This window comes from Natrix helvetica (genome assembly GCF_964273705.1).
Source record: "Natrix helvetica genome assembly, chromosome: Z".
Classification (NCBI taxonomy): Eukaryota; Metazoa; Chordata; class Lepidosauria; order Squamata; family Natricidae; genus Natrix; species Natrix helvetica.
Window position 1 is genome coordinate 81,328,932 of NC_138554.1, and position 17,873 is coordinate 81,346,804.

The 17,873-nt window shown below is 39.4% G+C and overlaps 1 protein-coding gene across 5 annotated transcripts in view; it reads left to right on the forward strand.

The window, feature by feature from the left end:
- CLASP2 (cytoplasmic linker associated protein 2) overlaps window positions 1-17,873 on the forward strand; it is a 340,309-nt gene that overhangs the window by 313,577 nt on the left and 8,859 nt on the right. For all 5 annotated transcript variants that reach the window (XM_081933452.1, XM_081933454.1, XM_081933453.1 and 2 more), the window contains 6 exons: window positions 5,574-5,717; window positions 5,964-6,070; window positions 8,951-9,104; window positions 14,007-14,235; window positions 16,136-16,329; window positions 17,144-17,272. In XM_081933452.1, the coding sequence (XP_081789578.1) occupies window positions 5,574-5,717; window positions 5,964-6,070; window positions 8,951-9,104; window positions 14,007-14,235; window positions 16,136-16,329; window positions 17,144-17,272 (957 nt within the window). The remainder of the gene's footprint in view (window positions 1-5,573; window positions 5,718-5,963; window positions 6,071-8,950; window positions 9,105-14,006; window positions 14,236-16,135; window positions 16,330-17,143; window positions 17,273-17,873) is intronic.

Sequence of the window (17,873 nt, forward strand, 5' to 3'; positions counted from 1 at the left end):
CGGGGGGACCTAGTGAATGACCTGCAGAGAGCTGGGACCAATGTAACAAAGGCTACCATCAGTAACACACTACGCCGCCAGGGACTCAGATCCTGCAGTGCCAGACGTGTCCCCCTGCTTAAGCCAGTCTATGCCCAGGCCCATCTGAAGTTTGCTAGAGAGCATTTGGATGATCCAGAAGAGGATTGGGAGAATGTCATATGATCAGATGAAACTAAAATAGAACTGTTTGGTAGAAACACAACTCGTCGTGTTTGGAGGAGAGAGAATGCTGAGTTGCATCCAAAGAACACCATACCTACTGTGAAGCATGGGAGTGGCAACATCATGCTTTGGGGCTGTTTCTCTGCAAAGGGACCAGGACGACTGATCCGTGTACAGGACAGAATGAATGGGGCCATGTATCGTGAGATTTTGAGTGCAAACCTCCTTCCATCAGCAAGGGCATTGAAGATGAAACGTGGCTGGGTCTTTCAACATGACAATGATTCCAAACATACCGCCCAGGCAACGAAGGAGTGGCTTCGTAAGAAGCATTTCAAGGTCCTGGAGTGGCCTAGCCAGTCTCCAGATCTCAACCCCATAGAAAACCTTTGGAGGGAGTTGAAAGTCCGTGTTGCTCAGCGACAGCCCCAAAACATCACTGCTCTAGAGGAGATCTGCATGGAGGAATGGGCCAACATACCAGCATCAGTGTGTGCCAACCTTGTGAAGACTTACAGAAAACGTTTGACCTCTGTCATTGCCAACAAAGGATATATAACGAAATATTGAGATGAACTTTTGATATTGACCAAATACTTATTTTCCACCATAATTTACAAATAAATTATTTCCAAATCAGCCAATGTGATAGTTTGGTTTTTTTTTTACATTTTGTCTCTCATGGTTGAGGTCTACCTATGATGCCAATTACAGGCCTCTCTCATCTTTTTAAGTGGGAGAACTTGCACAATTGGTCGCTGACTAAATACTTTTTTGCCCCACTGTATTTCAGGTGCAGGAGGTAGCAAGTTCACCAGCGCCACCTTCTCCATCCCACCACCTGCTTGTCAATGGCCAAAATGACCCAAGTTCTCCACACGCCCTGTCCTTCGCTTGCCCTGCTTGCTGGCCTTGCTGCTGGCTGGCCACCGAACAGCTGACTGTGCTGCTCTAGCCTTGCGGGACTCTTCACCCTTCTGGCAGCACTGCTTCTCTATGAGGCCCCTCAGAAGACACAGCATGCAAACAAAATAAAGCGCCATGAGTCCGGTGTCCCCATTCCTCTCTCGCCCCTTCTCCCTCCCTGGGAACTGTGCGGGGTGAGGGGAAGGCCATCTCGGGGAAAGGATGATGCAAACCTGCTGCCAGAGCTCAGAATTTTATGACAAAAAAGAAAGGAGGGGCCTCGTAGAAAAAGAGCAAAGCTCTTCTATTTGCCGTCCGAAGTGGGTGCCGAGGCCAACCCTGCACAAAGTGATCTGCCCCTCCATGCAAAACATCACAGTGGAATGAAGGGGGGGAGAGTGAAAGATCAAACCTCTATGTGTGTGAGAGAGAGACAGAGAGAGCACCCCGCCGCCAGCCCTGGTATATGGTAACTCTCTGAGGTTGGATCAGATCTCTCTCTCTCTGTCTTACACACACACACCTCCCACACACACCCACACACCCTCCAAGGCAGCTACATCCCTTCACTAACTTGCTTTCCAGCTGCATGTGCAGGACAAGAAAAGTAGTCTGTGCGACTATGGTAAAAAAAATTCCAGAAAATGCCTTCCAACTTCTCGCAAAAAAAAACAAAAAATCTCACAAAGTTGGAAGTAGTCCTACAAATTACTTTTCTTGCCCTGTATGTGGCAGTGGAGAATGGAGCAGGAAAGCAGGTTAGTGGAGGAATGTGGCTGCCTTGGGAAGAAGGGTGTTAGAGCTCTCTCTCTCTCTCTCTCTCTCTCTCTCTCTCTCTCTCTCTCTCTCTCTCTCTCTCTCTCTCTCTCTCCCTCCCTCCCTCCCTCCCTCCCTCCCTCCCTCTCCCTCCCTCCCTCGCTCACTCACACACACACACACACACACACACACACACACATCGTCCTTTGGAGCTCTGCCCAGATGCCCAGATTGCAAAGCTGAAAGCTTCAAATACAGCATTTGGGGGATGTGTGTGCACTGAGATCCCAAGTAAAGAACGCCAGGAAAAGGGGGGATTTTGCCTCTTATCCTATTCAGAGTCTGCTGCACTTTAGAGCAGAGTGAGAGGAAGAAAAATCCCCCCTCCCCATTTTCAAGCCATTTGCAAAAATGCCTTCAATGCCTGGAATATGCTGACGGCTTGGAATGGGGCGTTTTTTCAAACAGCTTGAAAATGGGGAGGGGGGATTTTCCTTCCTCTCACCCTGTCCTGAGAGGCTGATCCGATTAAGGTGCCAAGAAGGCCTGAGGTGACTGGGGAAGGGAAGGGCTGCCTCCTGTGTTGGTCATGCCCACCCCTTCACTAGGGCTTATTTTCGGGGGCATATATTTAGACCCACCCCAAAAATCAAGCTTGGCCTTATTTTCAGGACATGTCATATTTTGGGGAAAACACAGTAGTATTATGTAATATTGGTAAACGTAATCAGAATGTCAAGTATAAGCTAGATGGTATTGATCTAGCAGATGATTCTCACTTTGTCAAGGACTTAGGTGTACTTATTTCTGATGACCTATGTTCCAAAGTTCATTGTAACAGCATTGCTAAACAAGCATTAAGAGTTGTAAATTTAATTTTGCGAAGCTTTTTTTCTGGAAATATTACTAATTAGACCTTATAAAACTTATGCTAGACCAATCTTTAGACCAAGGTATTATATACAAAATTATACATAGTAATGCTTTACTTGTAAATGACTTTTTTGTTTTAATTGCAATAATACACATGTGGACAGCTGCTTTAAACTTAATGTATATCGTTCTAAACTTGACTGTAAAAAATATGATTTCTGTAATAGAGTTGTCAAAGTCTGGAATGCTCTACCTGATCCAGTTGTCTCAGCTACACATTTTCATGGTTTCAGTCACAAATTGACTTCCATGAACCCTACTTCTTACTTGATTGGTCAGTAGAGGGGGGCGTGCATAAGTGCACTATTGTGCCTATCGTTCCTGTCATTGTATTTTTCTTTTATTCTTGTTCTCATTTTTGTTTGACAAATTCTAATAAATTAAATAAATAAATGACAGCCAGGCTCTGCTGAATCAGAAAAAAAATCATATTAGAATCTAACAAGCCTAATAAAGATTACACTCACATCATGATCAAGTATGGTACCGTATTTTTCGCCCTATAAGATGCTCCGGAATATAAGATGCACCCAATTTTAAAGGAGGAAAATCTAGAAAAAAAAGATTCTGAACCAAATACTGTAGTAAAATATTTTATATCAACTGTATAAAGTTAACAGCAGTTTAAGAACAATTTTATGTCAACCATGTAACATATTAAGAACTATCTTTACTCTCATTAACAGTCAGTAAAGTCAGTAAACAGTGAAAGTAACAAAAATAAGGCTGTAATGTTTTTATTCGAACCCCAAGAATTCCTCTTCTTCGCTGCTTTACCTGCCGCTTCTCGGGCGGTTCCAAGCGGCAGAGATCGTAGCAATAGCATTTTACTGCAATCTCTCAAAATGCTATTTGACTATAGAAATACTCAATCACATTCATGTTTATGGAAAAACAAGATACACACTTTTTATTTGACATGGCAAATATGGGACAATGCTCACTGCTGACATAGTTGTGAAGACAACTATGTGAGCAGTGAGGATTGTCCCATATGAGTGAAGTTATGGTTTGGGAACTTCTGCTATGCATTGAAACTTCGGAAACTTCTTACAGCATGAGGAAGGTGATTTTTAGGGAAATAGGTAAGAGTCACTGAATAATTTAAAAAGACTGAAACATTCATTAGGTCCTGAGAAACAAGGTACCGTAATATTTAGAAGAGACCCAAGGAAGCTATTACTTGATTCACTGGAGCGTAAGAGGGAAGAAAGTTAAAACTTAAAGCAGGCTTGCAAGACTCTGATATTATAACATAGTTACAGACTTCCTATGGAGTCTGTTTCCTGATCTTTTCCACTGTGAAGAGCTGACAACATAGAAGCAACACAGAATGAATCCATCATAGAGCTGAACAGAGTTTAGAGTCCATATTAAGTCCCATCAAATTTGACTAAAGTGCACCTTAATTTGGTTGTCTGGGCTGTATCCAAAACTCATCATATGTCATCTCTTTGCTGCATGACAGATCCGGGCGGATTGGGGGTGGGTGGGTGGAGAACGCTAGATTGGGAAGTTAAAAACCTAGAACCAAGTTTGATTGTGTCCCATTCTAGGTTTTTAACTTCCCAATCTAGCGTTCTCCACCCACCCACCCCCAATCTGCCCGGATCTGTCATGCAGCAAAGAGATACAGTAGCTGGGAGCAATAGCAACAATAGCAATAAGCAGATCCGGAGAGATTTGGGGTTGGGGGTGGAGAACGCTAGATGGGACACAATCAAACTTGATTCAAAGGCTTTGGCTCCTGAGATCGGTGCGCTGCCATCCAAAATGCTATTACTACGATCTCTGCCGCCTGGAACCGCCCGAGAAGTGGCAGGTAAAGCGGGCGCTGCAGCGATCGTGGTACCAGCATTTTGGATGGCAGCGCACCGATCTCAGGAGCCAAAGCCTTGAGGCACCTTTCGTTTGCAGGAGGAAGGCAGCTTAAAGCAGCGCCCCAGCAATGTGAAGAGCCGCTGCCACCGCCACCACCGCCTAAGCCCTCTCGGGAGCCCAGCCGAGCGGGAGCTCTGAAAGCGAAACCTCTCTCCTTTCCAGCCATCACGATCTCTGCAGCCCCCTCTTTGCCTGCCCCATTTTCAGATGACCCAGTGGCTACATTCGGCTTACAAGACTCACTCAGATTTTTACCCTCTTTTTTGGAGTAAAAAAGTGCGTCTTATATCATACATGGACTACACTTTGCTAATAGAAGCTAGCAAAACACATATTATATGCTCTGTACACCATCAAATGTCATAAGAATATGGTTTAATTCGAACAACTTGCAGAGGTTTCTGATATCTGATTTCCTAAAAAGCTGAAAAACAAATACACAAGCCTTTTTTTAGTGCCACTCAGTATGCAGTGAAACCCAGCCCATTTATTTTGGCAAAATGCTGTAGGTATCTTTTAAGGCTATAGTTGAAAATAAATGTACGGTAAGTACTTTAAAATTATTGCAATATCAGATTCAAGGATTGAATGTATGTAACATTGTATATAAAGATTTATGTGGATCACCCCCTGCCAGAGATTAGTAATTCTTTTACTGAACTATAAAGAACCCAAGAGGAAGAAAAAAGATTTAGTTTACTTGTATGTAATTATATTTTAAAATTTCATCATAATTTTAGAATTTCATAATGAAAGAGGTATGTGTTATTGGAAGTCCAGGGAAGAAAAAAAAGCTTCAGTGAGTGTGAATATATTTTACAATTCCATAATTATGAAATTATCAACAATTGTCCTTTGAGTCTCACTTAATTATTTTATCATTTTCCTAGGCTGCACAATCAGTGCTGATTTCTCTTTTTGAACTCAATACCCCTGAATTTACAATGCTTTTGGGTGCTTTACCAAAAACATTTCAAGATGGCGCCACAAAGTTGCTTCACAGTCACCTCCGGAATACAGGCAATGGGGGACAGGTATATTTATAATCATTTACAGTAGCTGGAGATAATTTCCAGTAAACTATGCTGAATTAACACACATACATACTTAGTAGCCATCTTTTATTGTTGTTATTTTTATGTTAGTTTTCAAATTGGACCTTTGAGTCTTTATCCTAGAAAAATGCATGAAGCCTTCTTCAGAGATTTTTATATCATTATAAGGATAAATCCAATAATAATGCTCAAAAGACTCATGAGGAATGTGTGTGTGTTTTATAGGGACCCATGGGAAGCCCATTAACAAGGCCTGTTCCACGCTCACCAGCTAGTTGGTCTAGCCCCATCACTTCACCAACCAATACATCCCAGAACACATTATCACCAAGGTAAGATACCAAATACTAATTTAGAACCAGCTCTGACTCTCACCCAACAAAAAGCTTTCACTGATAAAGATGAATTTGTTTCCACCAGGATTTTTCTTGAAGAATGGCAGAAATTGTTTTTCCCTGCAGAATCAGCCATTTCATAGAGTTCTGTAACTAATTCAGCTTTGTAACCTTTAAAAAACATTGTTTTCAAACAATTTAAATACAAATATGAATTAACTGCAACATAATTTAATTTAAGAAAAATATAGTGACAGGATATTTCACAATATCAATTCCACAAAATTCCTTTTGCTGCTTACCATATAATTCATTTATTTTGAAATATGTTCAATTTTATATAGTTTGTAAATTTCTTTGTTCCTTTCTTTTTCTCCTTTTCTTTCTTTCAAATATCTTTTTAAAAGAAAAATATTAATTTGTCTCATTATTTGCCTGATTATCCTTGTAAATCCCCACTATTAACAGCAGAACGGTTTCTTCCATACTTGCTCTTTGTGATCATATTTTACTTCTTAAATATTAAACCCATCTTAACTCTGTTACAATAGCTGCTCCTTGTCCACATTTGAAAGAATTTTATTGGTTTTTTTAAAAAAATTGGGGAAAAGGGTAGGTGGATATACAAAAAAAAAAATTTGGGCAGCTCCATCGTGCTAGAGGTAGGAATCTCTCCTATTCTCACAACTTTTTACAGAAAAAATAAAATAAAATAAAAGATAAGCAGAAACAGCATCTTATTATACATTGTATCAACCATGTGTTCAATCATCTCTTTTGCCACTTTCTAATATATCAACAATTAAAATGATATTCCAGATATATTTATTTTTGTGACCTGAGTCTTTCCATTATTGTTCCCTCCCCCCTGTCCCTAGGCGGAGCCGTAGCCCCTCCCTCATTCATGTCTTGTGTTTTGTCGCCTTTTTTACTACTTCTTATATTTCCGTCCTCTAGGAGGGCACTATGTTTTTAATGAAGTCCTCTGCCTCCACGACTGTGTTAATTCTAATTCTGTTTCCCTCCCAAAAGATCAGCATTCCTTCTGGCAATAACCATCTAAACCAAATTCCCTTATTACATAATTTCTTTGATAAGGAGGAGTACTTCCTCCTCTTATCTCTTATTTTTTTCGGAATTTGCTTAAGAATGGCAATTTCTTTATCTTTATATTTTAGTGGTCCCCCCCCCTTCTGAGCCCCTAGAATCTCATCCCTCATGGTCTTCCTAAGAAATTTAACATGTACTTCCCTTGGAACATTATGTGTTCTGGCATATGCTGAATTAATCCTATAAACCAGATCCATATCCCACCACAACTGCTCTTTATCTCTTTTAATATATTCTGCTAAAATTGTACTCATAATATCCTTAAGATCTTCATCTTCTGTCTCCGGTAGGTTCTGGAATCTGAGAAAGAAGGACATTCTTTCAAGTTATATCTTTGCCATAAAATTTTCCAATTCTATATTCCCCTTCTGGACTGCCTTAACCTCCTCCCCCAGCCCAGCCGCGCCCTCCTACAGCACACCAATTCTCTGTTTATTTTATGTTATTTGTTGCTGCACACTTTTAAGCTCATCTCTAAAATCTGCTACCTCCTTTTTCAACTCATTTTGTCCCTGCATAATAGCTTGAAACATTTGAGTAACAGATAAATCTTTTGAACTCTCTCTAGTCTTTTCTTGTAAAAATGATGAAATTTTTGTCTGTTGAATCGTTGGACTGGATGCAGTAGAAGTCGATGCCGAGGCTGCTTTGCCTGTAGGTGGTTTTCTGGGCCCCATTGTCTAAGTTCACAAAGAGTAATAATCTTTTGCAAAAGAAATGGTGTCTGTGAAGCGTGCAGCCGAGCGAGTCTGAGAAGACAGGCAAATCCAAAAGTGAAAATTAACCTCTGTCACAGTTCCAAGCCAAGAAGTCACTCAAAAAAAAAAAAAAAAGGAAATCAAATAGTCCAAATCCAGAAAGACCACGTAATAGGAGAGGCTCCAAGAGTCCTTCAGGGGGGATAATATAAAGCCAGACTTTCTTCAAAGGTAGTTTCAAAAGGCAGACTTCATTTATAAGTGCGAAGAAGAAGAAGGAAGCAGGCCATCTTGGCTCCTCCTCGGGACCAGGAACAGAACATTAAAAACTTCCATAAAGCTTTCAAAACAACTCAGCAATCAGCTCTTGCAGTTATGATATAAATCTTGTCGCATAGTTAGTTCAAGTGGCTAATTCAATTTTTTGCTCTTTATCTCCATTCCGAGATTTGAGAGACAGTCCAAATGCCGCTTTGCCTGAGAGGGGTAGAGGAAAAAAAGCAACCCCCCTCCAATCTTCCTACTTCAAACAGATTGAATCCACAACTTGTAAAAACACCGATACTCGTCAGTTAAAAGCAATTAAGGAGATTGGAGCAAATTTCTCACCTCCAGCACTTCAGCCACTGCATGTAGTTAACTCTTTCCTTCTGGAATCCATTCAGCGAAGGTGCTGTTATGCACCCCCTACGCTCCCCGGCTCCCAAGGTGAAACTGGAGACTCCCCATGGCTGCCGCCTATCTGGGGGGTTCCAGCAAGACCGCCTGTGCTCTTAAAAGGAGCCCACCGGAGAAGCGAACAGCGGACCAACATCCGTCGCCTTTGGAAACCAGAAGTGATCTCCGCCTTGTCTAAATTTCTAATCTAGCAATGCTTTGCCACAACTCAAAAAGAGGCATATATATGTATGTATTCTTTCTAGCCTAATTAATTATTTTAATGTAAGCAGTCATCTAATTTCCTATTGAGTTGTATGTACAAATCAACACATAGAATTAGTCATTAGAGAATCATAAATTGCTGAAATTAAAACTGCTTCACAACATTTTTATTACTGTTGTTTAATAGTGCATTTGATTATGATTCTGAAAATATGAATTCAGAAGATATATATAGTTCGCTCCGTGGAGTGACTGAAGCAATTCAGAACTTTAGCTTCCGCAGTCAGGAGGATATGAATGAACCTACGAAACGGGATTCAAAAAAAGAAGATAGTGATTCAGTAAGTATTATGGAAGAATCTGTAAAATTGAAAAATAATTCAGAATCCATACTGATATATACCTGAGTGCTTGTTTTTTTCAGCCCATATGCAAGAAAACAAAAGATGCATATTCTTTGAGTAAACAAGCTTAAAACTGAAAAAGAATATGTTTGCATCAAATGAATCATAGAATCTTAAAAAACTGATGGCAGAAAAAGGCCTATTACTCTTTCAAGTGCGCCCTTTGAATTTATTTTTTCTTCATTATTATTATTATTATTATTATTATTATTATTATTATTAATAATAATAATAATAATAATAATAATAATAATAATAATAATAATAATAATAATAATAATAATAATAATAATAATAATAATAATAATAATAATAATAATAATAATAATAATAATAATAATAATATTAGCGGCCAGTTTTTTCGCCGGATTTGGCATTGATTACTAGTCGGGTCTCACCCAGGGGCCTAGGACGTTGTAACGTATTTTCGTAATATACGTGCAGATCCAAGCAGTGCAGCTTTTTGCATTTGACTGATGGTGATTTTGTCAAGTTTTAACTATTTTAAATGTAATTCCAGTGCTTTTGGAATAGCACCCAGTGTGCCGATTACCACTGGAATTACCACTGCTGGTTTGTGCCATAATTGTTGAATTTCAATTTTTAAGTCCTGGTATTTTGCAATTTTTTCATGTTCCTTCTTGTTGACCCTGCTATCACTGCTATGTTGTTGTTGTTGTTGTTGTTGTTGTTGTTGTTGTTGTTGTTGTTATATTTTTTCTTAATTTTTGATAGATGATGAATGAATGAATATCCCAAGCATGTTATTACTTCTGCTGGAAGTTGGTTCCAAGATTCCATTATTCTTTCTGTGAAATAATACTTTCTAACTTTATTTTTGAACTTACTGCCTGTTGGTTTGAGATTCCATGTTCTTGATTTTTGGTTAATAGTGAAAATTCTGTCTTCTAGAATCTTCACAACCTTAATATATTTAAATGTTTCATTAATGCCCTCTGCTTTTCCTTCTGTCCTGCTAACTGTACATATTATTTCTTGATATGTTTTACCCCTCAGACCCTGCACCATTTTTGTTGCCCATCTCAAGATTTGCTCAATCTTAGCAATATCCTCTTTTTAAGTGAGGTCTCCAGAACTGGACATAGAATTTCAAATGGATCTGACTAAAGCTCTAAATAGCAGGATTAGAACCTCGTTTTTCTTGCTGGTGATCCTGCTAGCAATGCACACTGCTTGTTCATTTTATAGTCATCTGCTATGAGCATACCCAAATCCTTTTCTTCTGCTGTTCTGTCTGATATTGTTCCCCCAATACTCTGCCAGATTATTGTTTTTCCCTAAGTACATGACCTTACAGTTAGAAACATTGCACTGCGGTTTCCACAATTTGCCAGCAATGCCAAATCATTTTCTGTGTTACAGATATCCCCAGGAATATTAATTCTATTACATACTTTCATTTTTTCAGTAAAAAAAGGCTAGGAAATCCTAGCAATTTTTCTGTTATATCACTTACAAATACATTGAAGGGAAAAGGGCCTAGGACTGAGCCTTGTGGTATACCGCTTGTGACTGGTCCCTTTTCAAACAGTGTTCCATTAATAATCACACTCTGGGATCTATCCCTGAGCCAACTTCTAATCCACAGAACCACCCAGCGGTTAAGCCCCAACCTATACAGCTTTTTCGTGAGTTCATTATGTAGAATTATATCAAATGCTTTGCCAAAATCCAAATAGGCTATGTCCACAACACAATGTAACATTTGTGACAGTTCTGTGAACATAGTCTGTGAACATTTGTGACATAGTTTTAAAAAGGTTAATCAGATTAGTTTGATATGATCTGGACATTATCTGCCCTCAGTAAATCAATGCTGTTTTGAGTCCATCCAATTGTGTGGTTTTAAATGTTGTTGATCTTTTTTTTTTTTTGATGACTACAGCTACTACAGTTCATTGTACAGCTCATTGGCCTATAGCAGTGATGGCAAACCTTTTTGCTGTTGCGTTCCAAAAATGGGGGTAGCAGGGGGGTCGCACGTGCCCACACACACAATGCAATGCACCCCCGCCCCCACGCGTGCAAGTGTGACCACCCCACGTGCATATGTCACCCCCATGCTTGCATACGTGACCGCATGCGCATGTGACCCCCCCCATGCTCCCCCCCACCCCTCACACATGCACCCTTCCCCACCTGTTTTGGCCCCGGAAAGTCTCCTACCCCAACCTGGAACCCAAAACACGGCAGGCAGCTAGTTTCAGCCAGTTTCTCCCCTGTGCTTGCCTGCTTGGCCGCCACAGTCAGGAAAGGCCATGAAGATGTTCTGCCCAGGATCCACATTGGAGGCCATTCACGCTGGCAAAGCGGCATTGCCTCTTTTCTGTAGCTACTGCCTCTTTGCAGAGGCAGCAGTGGCTCCTCTTCCTCCTGCCAGCCTCGCTTCCTTATCCTGCAAGAGAGTTGCAACTACCTGATCTTCGGAGTGCTATCTGATCTAAGAGGCACCATAACTGAAAGCCAGAAGCCAGATGGGAAATGACCTGCCTTGATCTTTCTGGCCAAAGGAACTGCTCAGCTCCATCTCGCCTTGGTCTCTGATGGCTACGGGACACGCTGCCTTTTTCCAACTTTCTCCCAAGACCCTTTGCGTTGGAAGAGGGATCTAGGGAGGAAAGAAGGAGGGGTGTGTTTCCAGGGGCGGCAAGCAGTGAGAGGCGAAAGGTGGCTTCACTTGCAGAGCCCAATCGCGCCTGAATGAGAGTAAAGTCTTGTTTCTTTGTGCTTAAAAGCGGCTGAAGGTGCTCTCTTAGCCCATAAATAGAATAGAATAGTTGTGTGTCTGTGTTTGTGTATGTCTGTGTGTCTTGTGTCTTCTACATTTACATTACACATGACGTTATTTTTCGGTTGGGAAAGGAGACTTTTAAAAAGGGTGTGAGCGACTCCCTCTTTCTCCAGATTTTGCAGCTGTGTGCTGTGTGCATGGCGGCGGCCAACGCAAGAGAAGCAGGATGCCTGACACTCAGCTGTGCAGGTCTGCAGCCTTTGCAGGGGCAGCGGCACCGGCAAAGTTATGTAGGTAAGCCACACACTCCACCGGTGCAGGCCATGTCAGAAATTGTCCAACCAGCTCCATGGGGCTGCAGAACTGAGCTTTGGGCTACCCGCTTCTCTTGCACTGGCCGCCGCCATGCACACAGCTGATCGGCGCTCCAAGGCTTCTCCAGAGCATAGTTGTAGTCACTGGCACCACAGACTTCTCTCTCTCACACACGCACATACACCAGGACCTTTCTTCTCCCTCCTCCCCCACCCCGGTAAGGCAAACCCCAAGGTTTGATAATGAGGCTGGCAGGAGGAGGAGCAGCTGCCGCTGCCTCTTCAAAGATGCAAGCGGTGCCGGCAAAGTGCAAATGGCCTCCAAGATGGATCCTGGGCAGTGCAGCTTTGGGACCTTTCCTGACGACGGGGGCGAGGCAGGTGGGCTCAGGGGAGCAACTGGCAGCAGTGCTCCTGCCTGGCAAGGAGGGGATGTCCCAGGGCTGCATGCAGACATCAATGGCCAGCTAGTCTTCTGGTTACTGGTATGTATGTGTGCATGACGATCAGCCAGCCAGGCTAATCTTCCGGTTTCTGGCATTGCTGCATGTGTGAAGGTCAGCTGATCATCATGTGCATCAATAACCAGAAGACTAGGTGGCCGGTGCGCATGCGTGCATCAGAAATCCGGAAGAAGAATGGGCGATGCCATGCATGCCAGGTGACATGGCTCTGCATGCCACTTCCAGCACGCATGTCATAGATTCGCCATCAGGGACCTATAGTTTCCAACACTTCTTCCCTGTTCCCCTTCTTGTACATGGGTACAATATTAGTTGTTTGCCAGTCTTGGGAAATTTCACCTGTTACAAAAGACTGGTTAAACAGACCAGTTAATGGTCTAACAAGCATATCTAGAAGTTCCTTTAGAACTCTGGGATGTATACCATCTTGATCCATTGTTTTAATATGCTTTACCTCCACCTCTGAAAATCCTGGGAAAGAACCTGCACAGCTATGACTAGTATGATCCCCCAATCTGATTTTGTTACTGGCATCTATTTCTGAGAAGACTGAGCAGAATTTGTTTAAATGGTTTGTTATAGCCAGGTTTCGCTTAACATATCTGTCAGCTACATTTCTGCTATTCTTATATCTGCTTATATGCTAGTTTTTTGCTCTTTTACTATTTTACATACATCTGATATGAACCAGATTAGATATCGCTTTCTTTTGCTTTTACTAAGACCTTATTCTCCTTGGTTAAGATAACTGATTAAGGGGAGTTCTTGATAAGGATGATTAGGCGACCTGAGGCTAAAACATATAAAGAACGGTTGCTGGAATGTCTAGTTTAATGAAAAGTAGGAATAGGGGTGACATGATAGCAGTATTCCAGTATCTAAGGGGCTGCAATGAAAAGTGGGTCAACCTATTCTCCAAAGCACCTGAAGGCAGGACAAGAAACAATGGATGGAAACTGATCAGAGAGAAGCAAGCTAGAACTAAGGAGAAATTTCCTGACAGTTAGAACAGTTAATCAGTGGAACAGCTTGCCTCCAGAAGTTGTGAATGCCCCAACACTGGAAATTTTTAAGACATGTTTGGACAGCCATTTGTCTGAAATGGTATAGTTTTTCCTGCTTGAGCACAAGACCTCCAAATTCCCTTCCAATTCTGTTATTCTGTATTCTATTCTGACTAATCTTCTTACCTTAATTTAATAAACAATTGGGCAATATTTTGAAAGTATCTGATATTAAAACAGTTATCAAGCTCTGTAGATGATCTGTATATATTTTTATTAAGGGTATGTGTATCTGTCTTTGTTAGATTTGCAGTGGGTCTGGAATAGTAGATCTACGAACAGGAACTGGTGTGACTGATACAGGCCGAACAGTTCTTGACAACAAAACTTCATTACTTAACACTATGCCTCCTCATTCCTCCCCACGGTCACGTGATTATAATCCTTACAATTATTCTGATAGTGTTGGTTCTTTTAATAAATCAGCTTTAAAAGAGGCTATGTTTGATGATGATGCAGATCAGTTTCCTGATGGTAAGTCTGTTACAAACAGAATTGGGGAATGGGTATATTGGAAGGAAAAGTACAATCAACTGTAAATAGAATTACTATATGAACTGAGGGATATAAGTTATATACATAGGGGGAAAATATGATATTCAAGAGTTTTATGTGAAAACAAAATTTTATTTATTATAAAAATTAAATGTTATATCATCTGATATGCATCACTTAGTTCTTCATTGCTAGATTTGTTCCCAAATAGGACATTTTATAATGACAGTAAATAAAAAAACCATTGTACTAGTAGAATTTAATGGAATATCTACTTAAGAAAAAAGCTTCTTCCAGTAAGACATTTGAATGTTCTTATTTTATTTTCCAAAATGAAATTTAATTCACAAATACATTGAAGAAGATTTATTAAATAATAAAAGGTAAATCTTGCATTTATTCCTATTCAAAGAGTATAAAAGACATTATGGCTTTGGAAATACCATATTTTTCGGAGTATAAGATGCACCTTTTTCCCTCAAAAAAGAGGCTGAAAATCTTGGGTGCGTCTTATACACTGAATACAGAATTTTTTGCCTACAGAAATCCCGCCCCTTCACCAAAATGGCTCTGTGTAGCCTTTAGGAGCCTTGCAGAGTGCTCCTGGGGGCTGAGGAGGGTAGAAATGAGTGAAAAATGGGCTGTTTTTTGCTCAATTTTGCCTCCCCAGCCCCCAGGAGCACTCTACAAGCCTCATAAAGGCTATTCATGCCCCCCCTCTTTTTTTTGAAAAAAAGGGCCCATTTTTGGGAGGTCTGCAGTGCAAAAACTTTTTTTTTTTAATTTGCCTCTTCAAAACCTTGGTACTCCGAAAAATACGGTAAATAAATAGCCACCTGAATAATGTTGATTTCTAGTCCCTCTCAATACATGCTATTCATAATCATTGTTTATTTAGGTAACTTTTATATGGACAAAATGAGTATGGCCAAGTAAGCAATCTAATATACTGTACGTTATTAAAGTTTTGATAGTCCTTTTCAAGTCACACTTGACTCATCATAGATACTTCCATTTAGCTTTCTTTGTACAAGAATTGGCCTGATACTTCCTTTTTCTAGTGCTTTTCATTTTATATTACACATGCAGTTATGCAGATTTTATTTCTAGAAGCTAAGTTCATCTTTTTTCTAAAGATAATGTAGTATTTCCTTCAATATACAATAGGAATTAATTCTATTGATACTTTGTTAATGCAGCCTAAGAAGAAAACATGTCACATTTTTAGTGTCTTTTAAGATTTCTCTTAAGATAAAGAGGAGAAAGAGTCTAAATCATTGGTTCTTAAACTGGGGTGATTACCCTCAAGGGGTAATTTGGGCATATTTTCAGTTTGGCCTTATTTGTGACTTTTGCAGATCCTGTTTGGGAGTGCCATTGCTAAGATGCTTGTGTAAAATAAATACTGATATTTTTGTGGAAGTAATAACATTTTAGACCAGGAAAGGGTAAATAGGATCAAAAAAATTAAGAACTATTTAATGTGAGATCAAATTCTGGGACATGTATATTTGTCTTCATCCATAAGAATGAATAGCCTAAGGCAGTGATGGCGAACCTTTTTGTAAAGGCATGCCAAAATTGTGTGTGTGTGTGCTACCCACAATTCAATGTGCCCTGCCCACCTGTGCATGTGCACAAGCCCCATGCGTGCCCGCACAACCCCCACACTCAGGGGAGAGTCTTTGCCCTCCCCAGGCTCCAGAGGGTTTCCTGACTATAGATTTTAATGATAAATGCCATATTTTGTAATAAACTATGATATCAGGATTCTGTTCCATCTTACAGTTTTTATCGATTGTATACCTTCACATGTAAAGTAAAAAGAATGGTTACTCTTTTTACTAATTAAATAATTTTAATTTTTCTTTTGCTACAGAACCTTCCCTGGACCATTCTGATCTAGTTGCAGAATTGCTAAAGGAATTATCAAACCATAATGAGAGAGCTGAAGAACGGAAGGCTGCTCTTTATGAGCTAATGAAATTGACTCAGGAGGAGTCTTTTGGTGTTTGGGATGAGCACTTCAAAACAATTCTTCTTTTGTTACTTGAAACTCTTGGCGACAAAGAGGTAAATCCCAAAATGGAGAAAGAAAAATCAAAAAACAGTTTTTTGTTTATATCTTTATAATTATTAAATTTATCTTATTTTTACACAACTCAAAGTGGCATACATCATGTTCTGATATTCACTTTTGGCCACAATAATAACATTGTGAGCTGTGTTGATCTGAAATATAATTACGCCAAAATTTTCCATCACGCTTTCAGGGAGGACTGAAATTCACAGTCTCTGTATTCCAGTCTAACACTTTAACTTCTATACCATTGTGGCTCTCTTGAATGTCCATCTTCAATATGTATGGAAATTTTCAGTCATCCATGTCATGATTGTCCCAAAGATGCTTTTCAAAGCTTTTTCATTTCTCATCCAGAATTAAAGATGCGTCTTGGATGGGAAGTGAAACGTCTTGAGGGCAAAACAAAGGAAATTAAATTGCCTTTTTAAAAAGCACCTTTGGGGTCCCCCTTGAACCTGTCAGGATTATCAAAAACAGTGCATATTGCTTTCCTGTATCTGTATTCTTTAATACAGACAATAGAATGCACTTTTCAGTATCTCAGTCCCATAAAAGTAAAGTGTCCCTTAATAGTGTATAACAGTCACACTTTGCAATTACAATAAGATTATAGCTACTATTTTATTAAAATAATATATAATGTATAAAATATTAAATAAATGCATACTATTTATTATCAAATGTGGTTGTGAAGAAAAAACTTCAATGTTTGGAATAAAATTTCAAGAATGTAATACTATATATTTCCATTACAGAGTTGGAAGTTATATGAGCAAAACTAATTAACATTCCTTAAACTTTCAGCATACAGTTAGAGCCCTGGCACTGAAAGTCTTAAGAGAGATTTTAAGACATCAACCAGCAAGGTTTAGAAATTATGCAGAACTCACAATAATGAAGACTTTAGAAGCTCATAAGGACCCTCATAAGGAGGTTTGTATTAAACTTAAGAATGAACTCAAATAATAATATGGTATTCAGTGAAAAAGATAAAAAATGTAGGCTAGTTTTTTACAAGACAGATTTCAGGAATTTAAATGAGAAAATCATATTTTCTATTAAAAACTATTCAAATAAGGCAGATTTTTATGAACAGGGGACCTAAGATCCTTTAACATCTGCTTTAATAAGATATGAACATCTTACAATCTTTGATCCTTGATAAACAAGATCCTTATCATTTTCCCAACAGCATAAAATTGTGTACAGAGTTTAAATGCTTCTAGGAATATTATTCTCTGTTCTGTCAGTTTTATTAAGCAATAATGTCAGTATATTTATTAGTTTTGCTTTTGAATGTTACAAGGCATAAAATGTGGCAATTAATTACATTTCCTCCCATGAATTCATTTTAATTGGATTAATATTTAGATATAATAGAAATTTAAAAATATACATATCTCATATTTTCTAGAATGATTTTTTATTTTAAGATTAGTATAATTGCCAAGTCAATAAAAGTTGTCATAAAATATTTCCTAGATATATTAGTTCAGTTTTCCAACATATCTGGATAAAATTTCAAGTCTGTCTA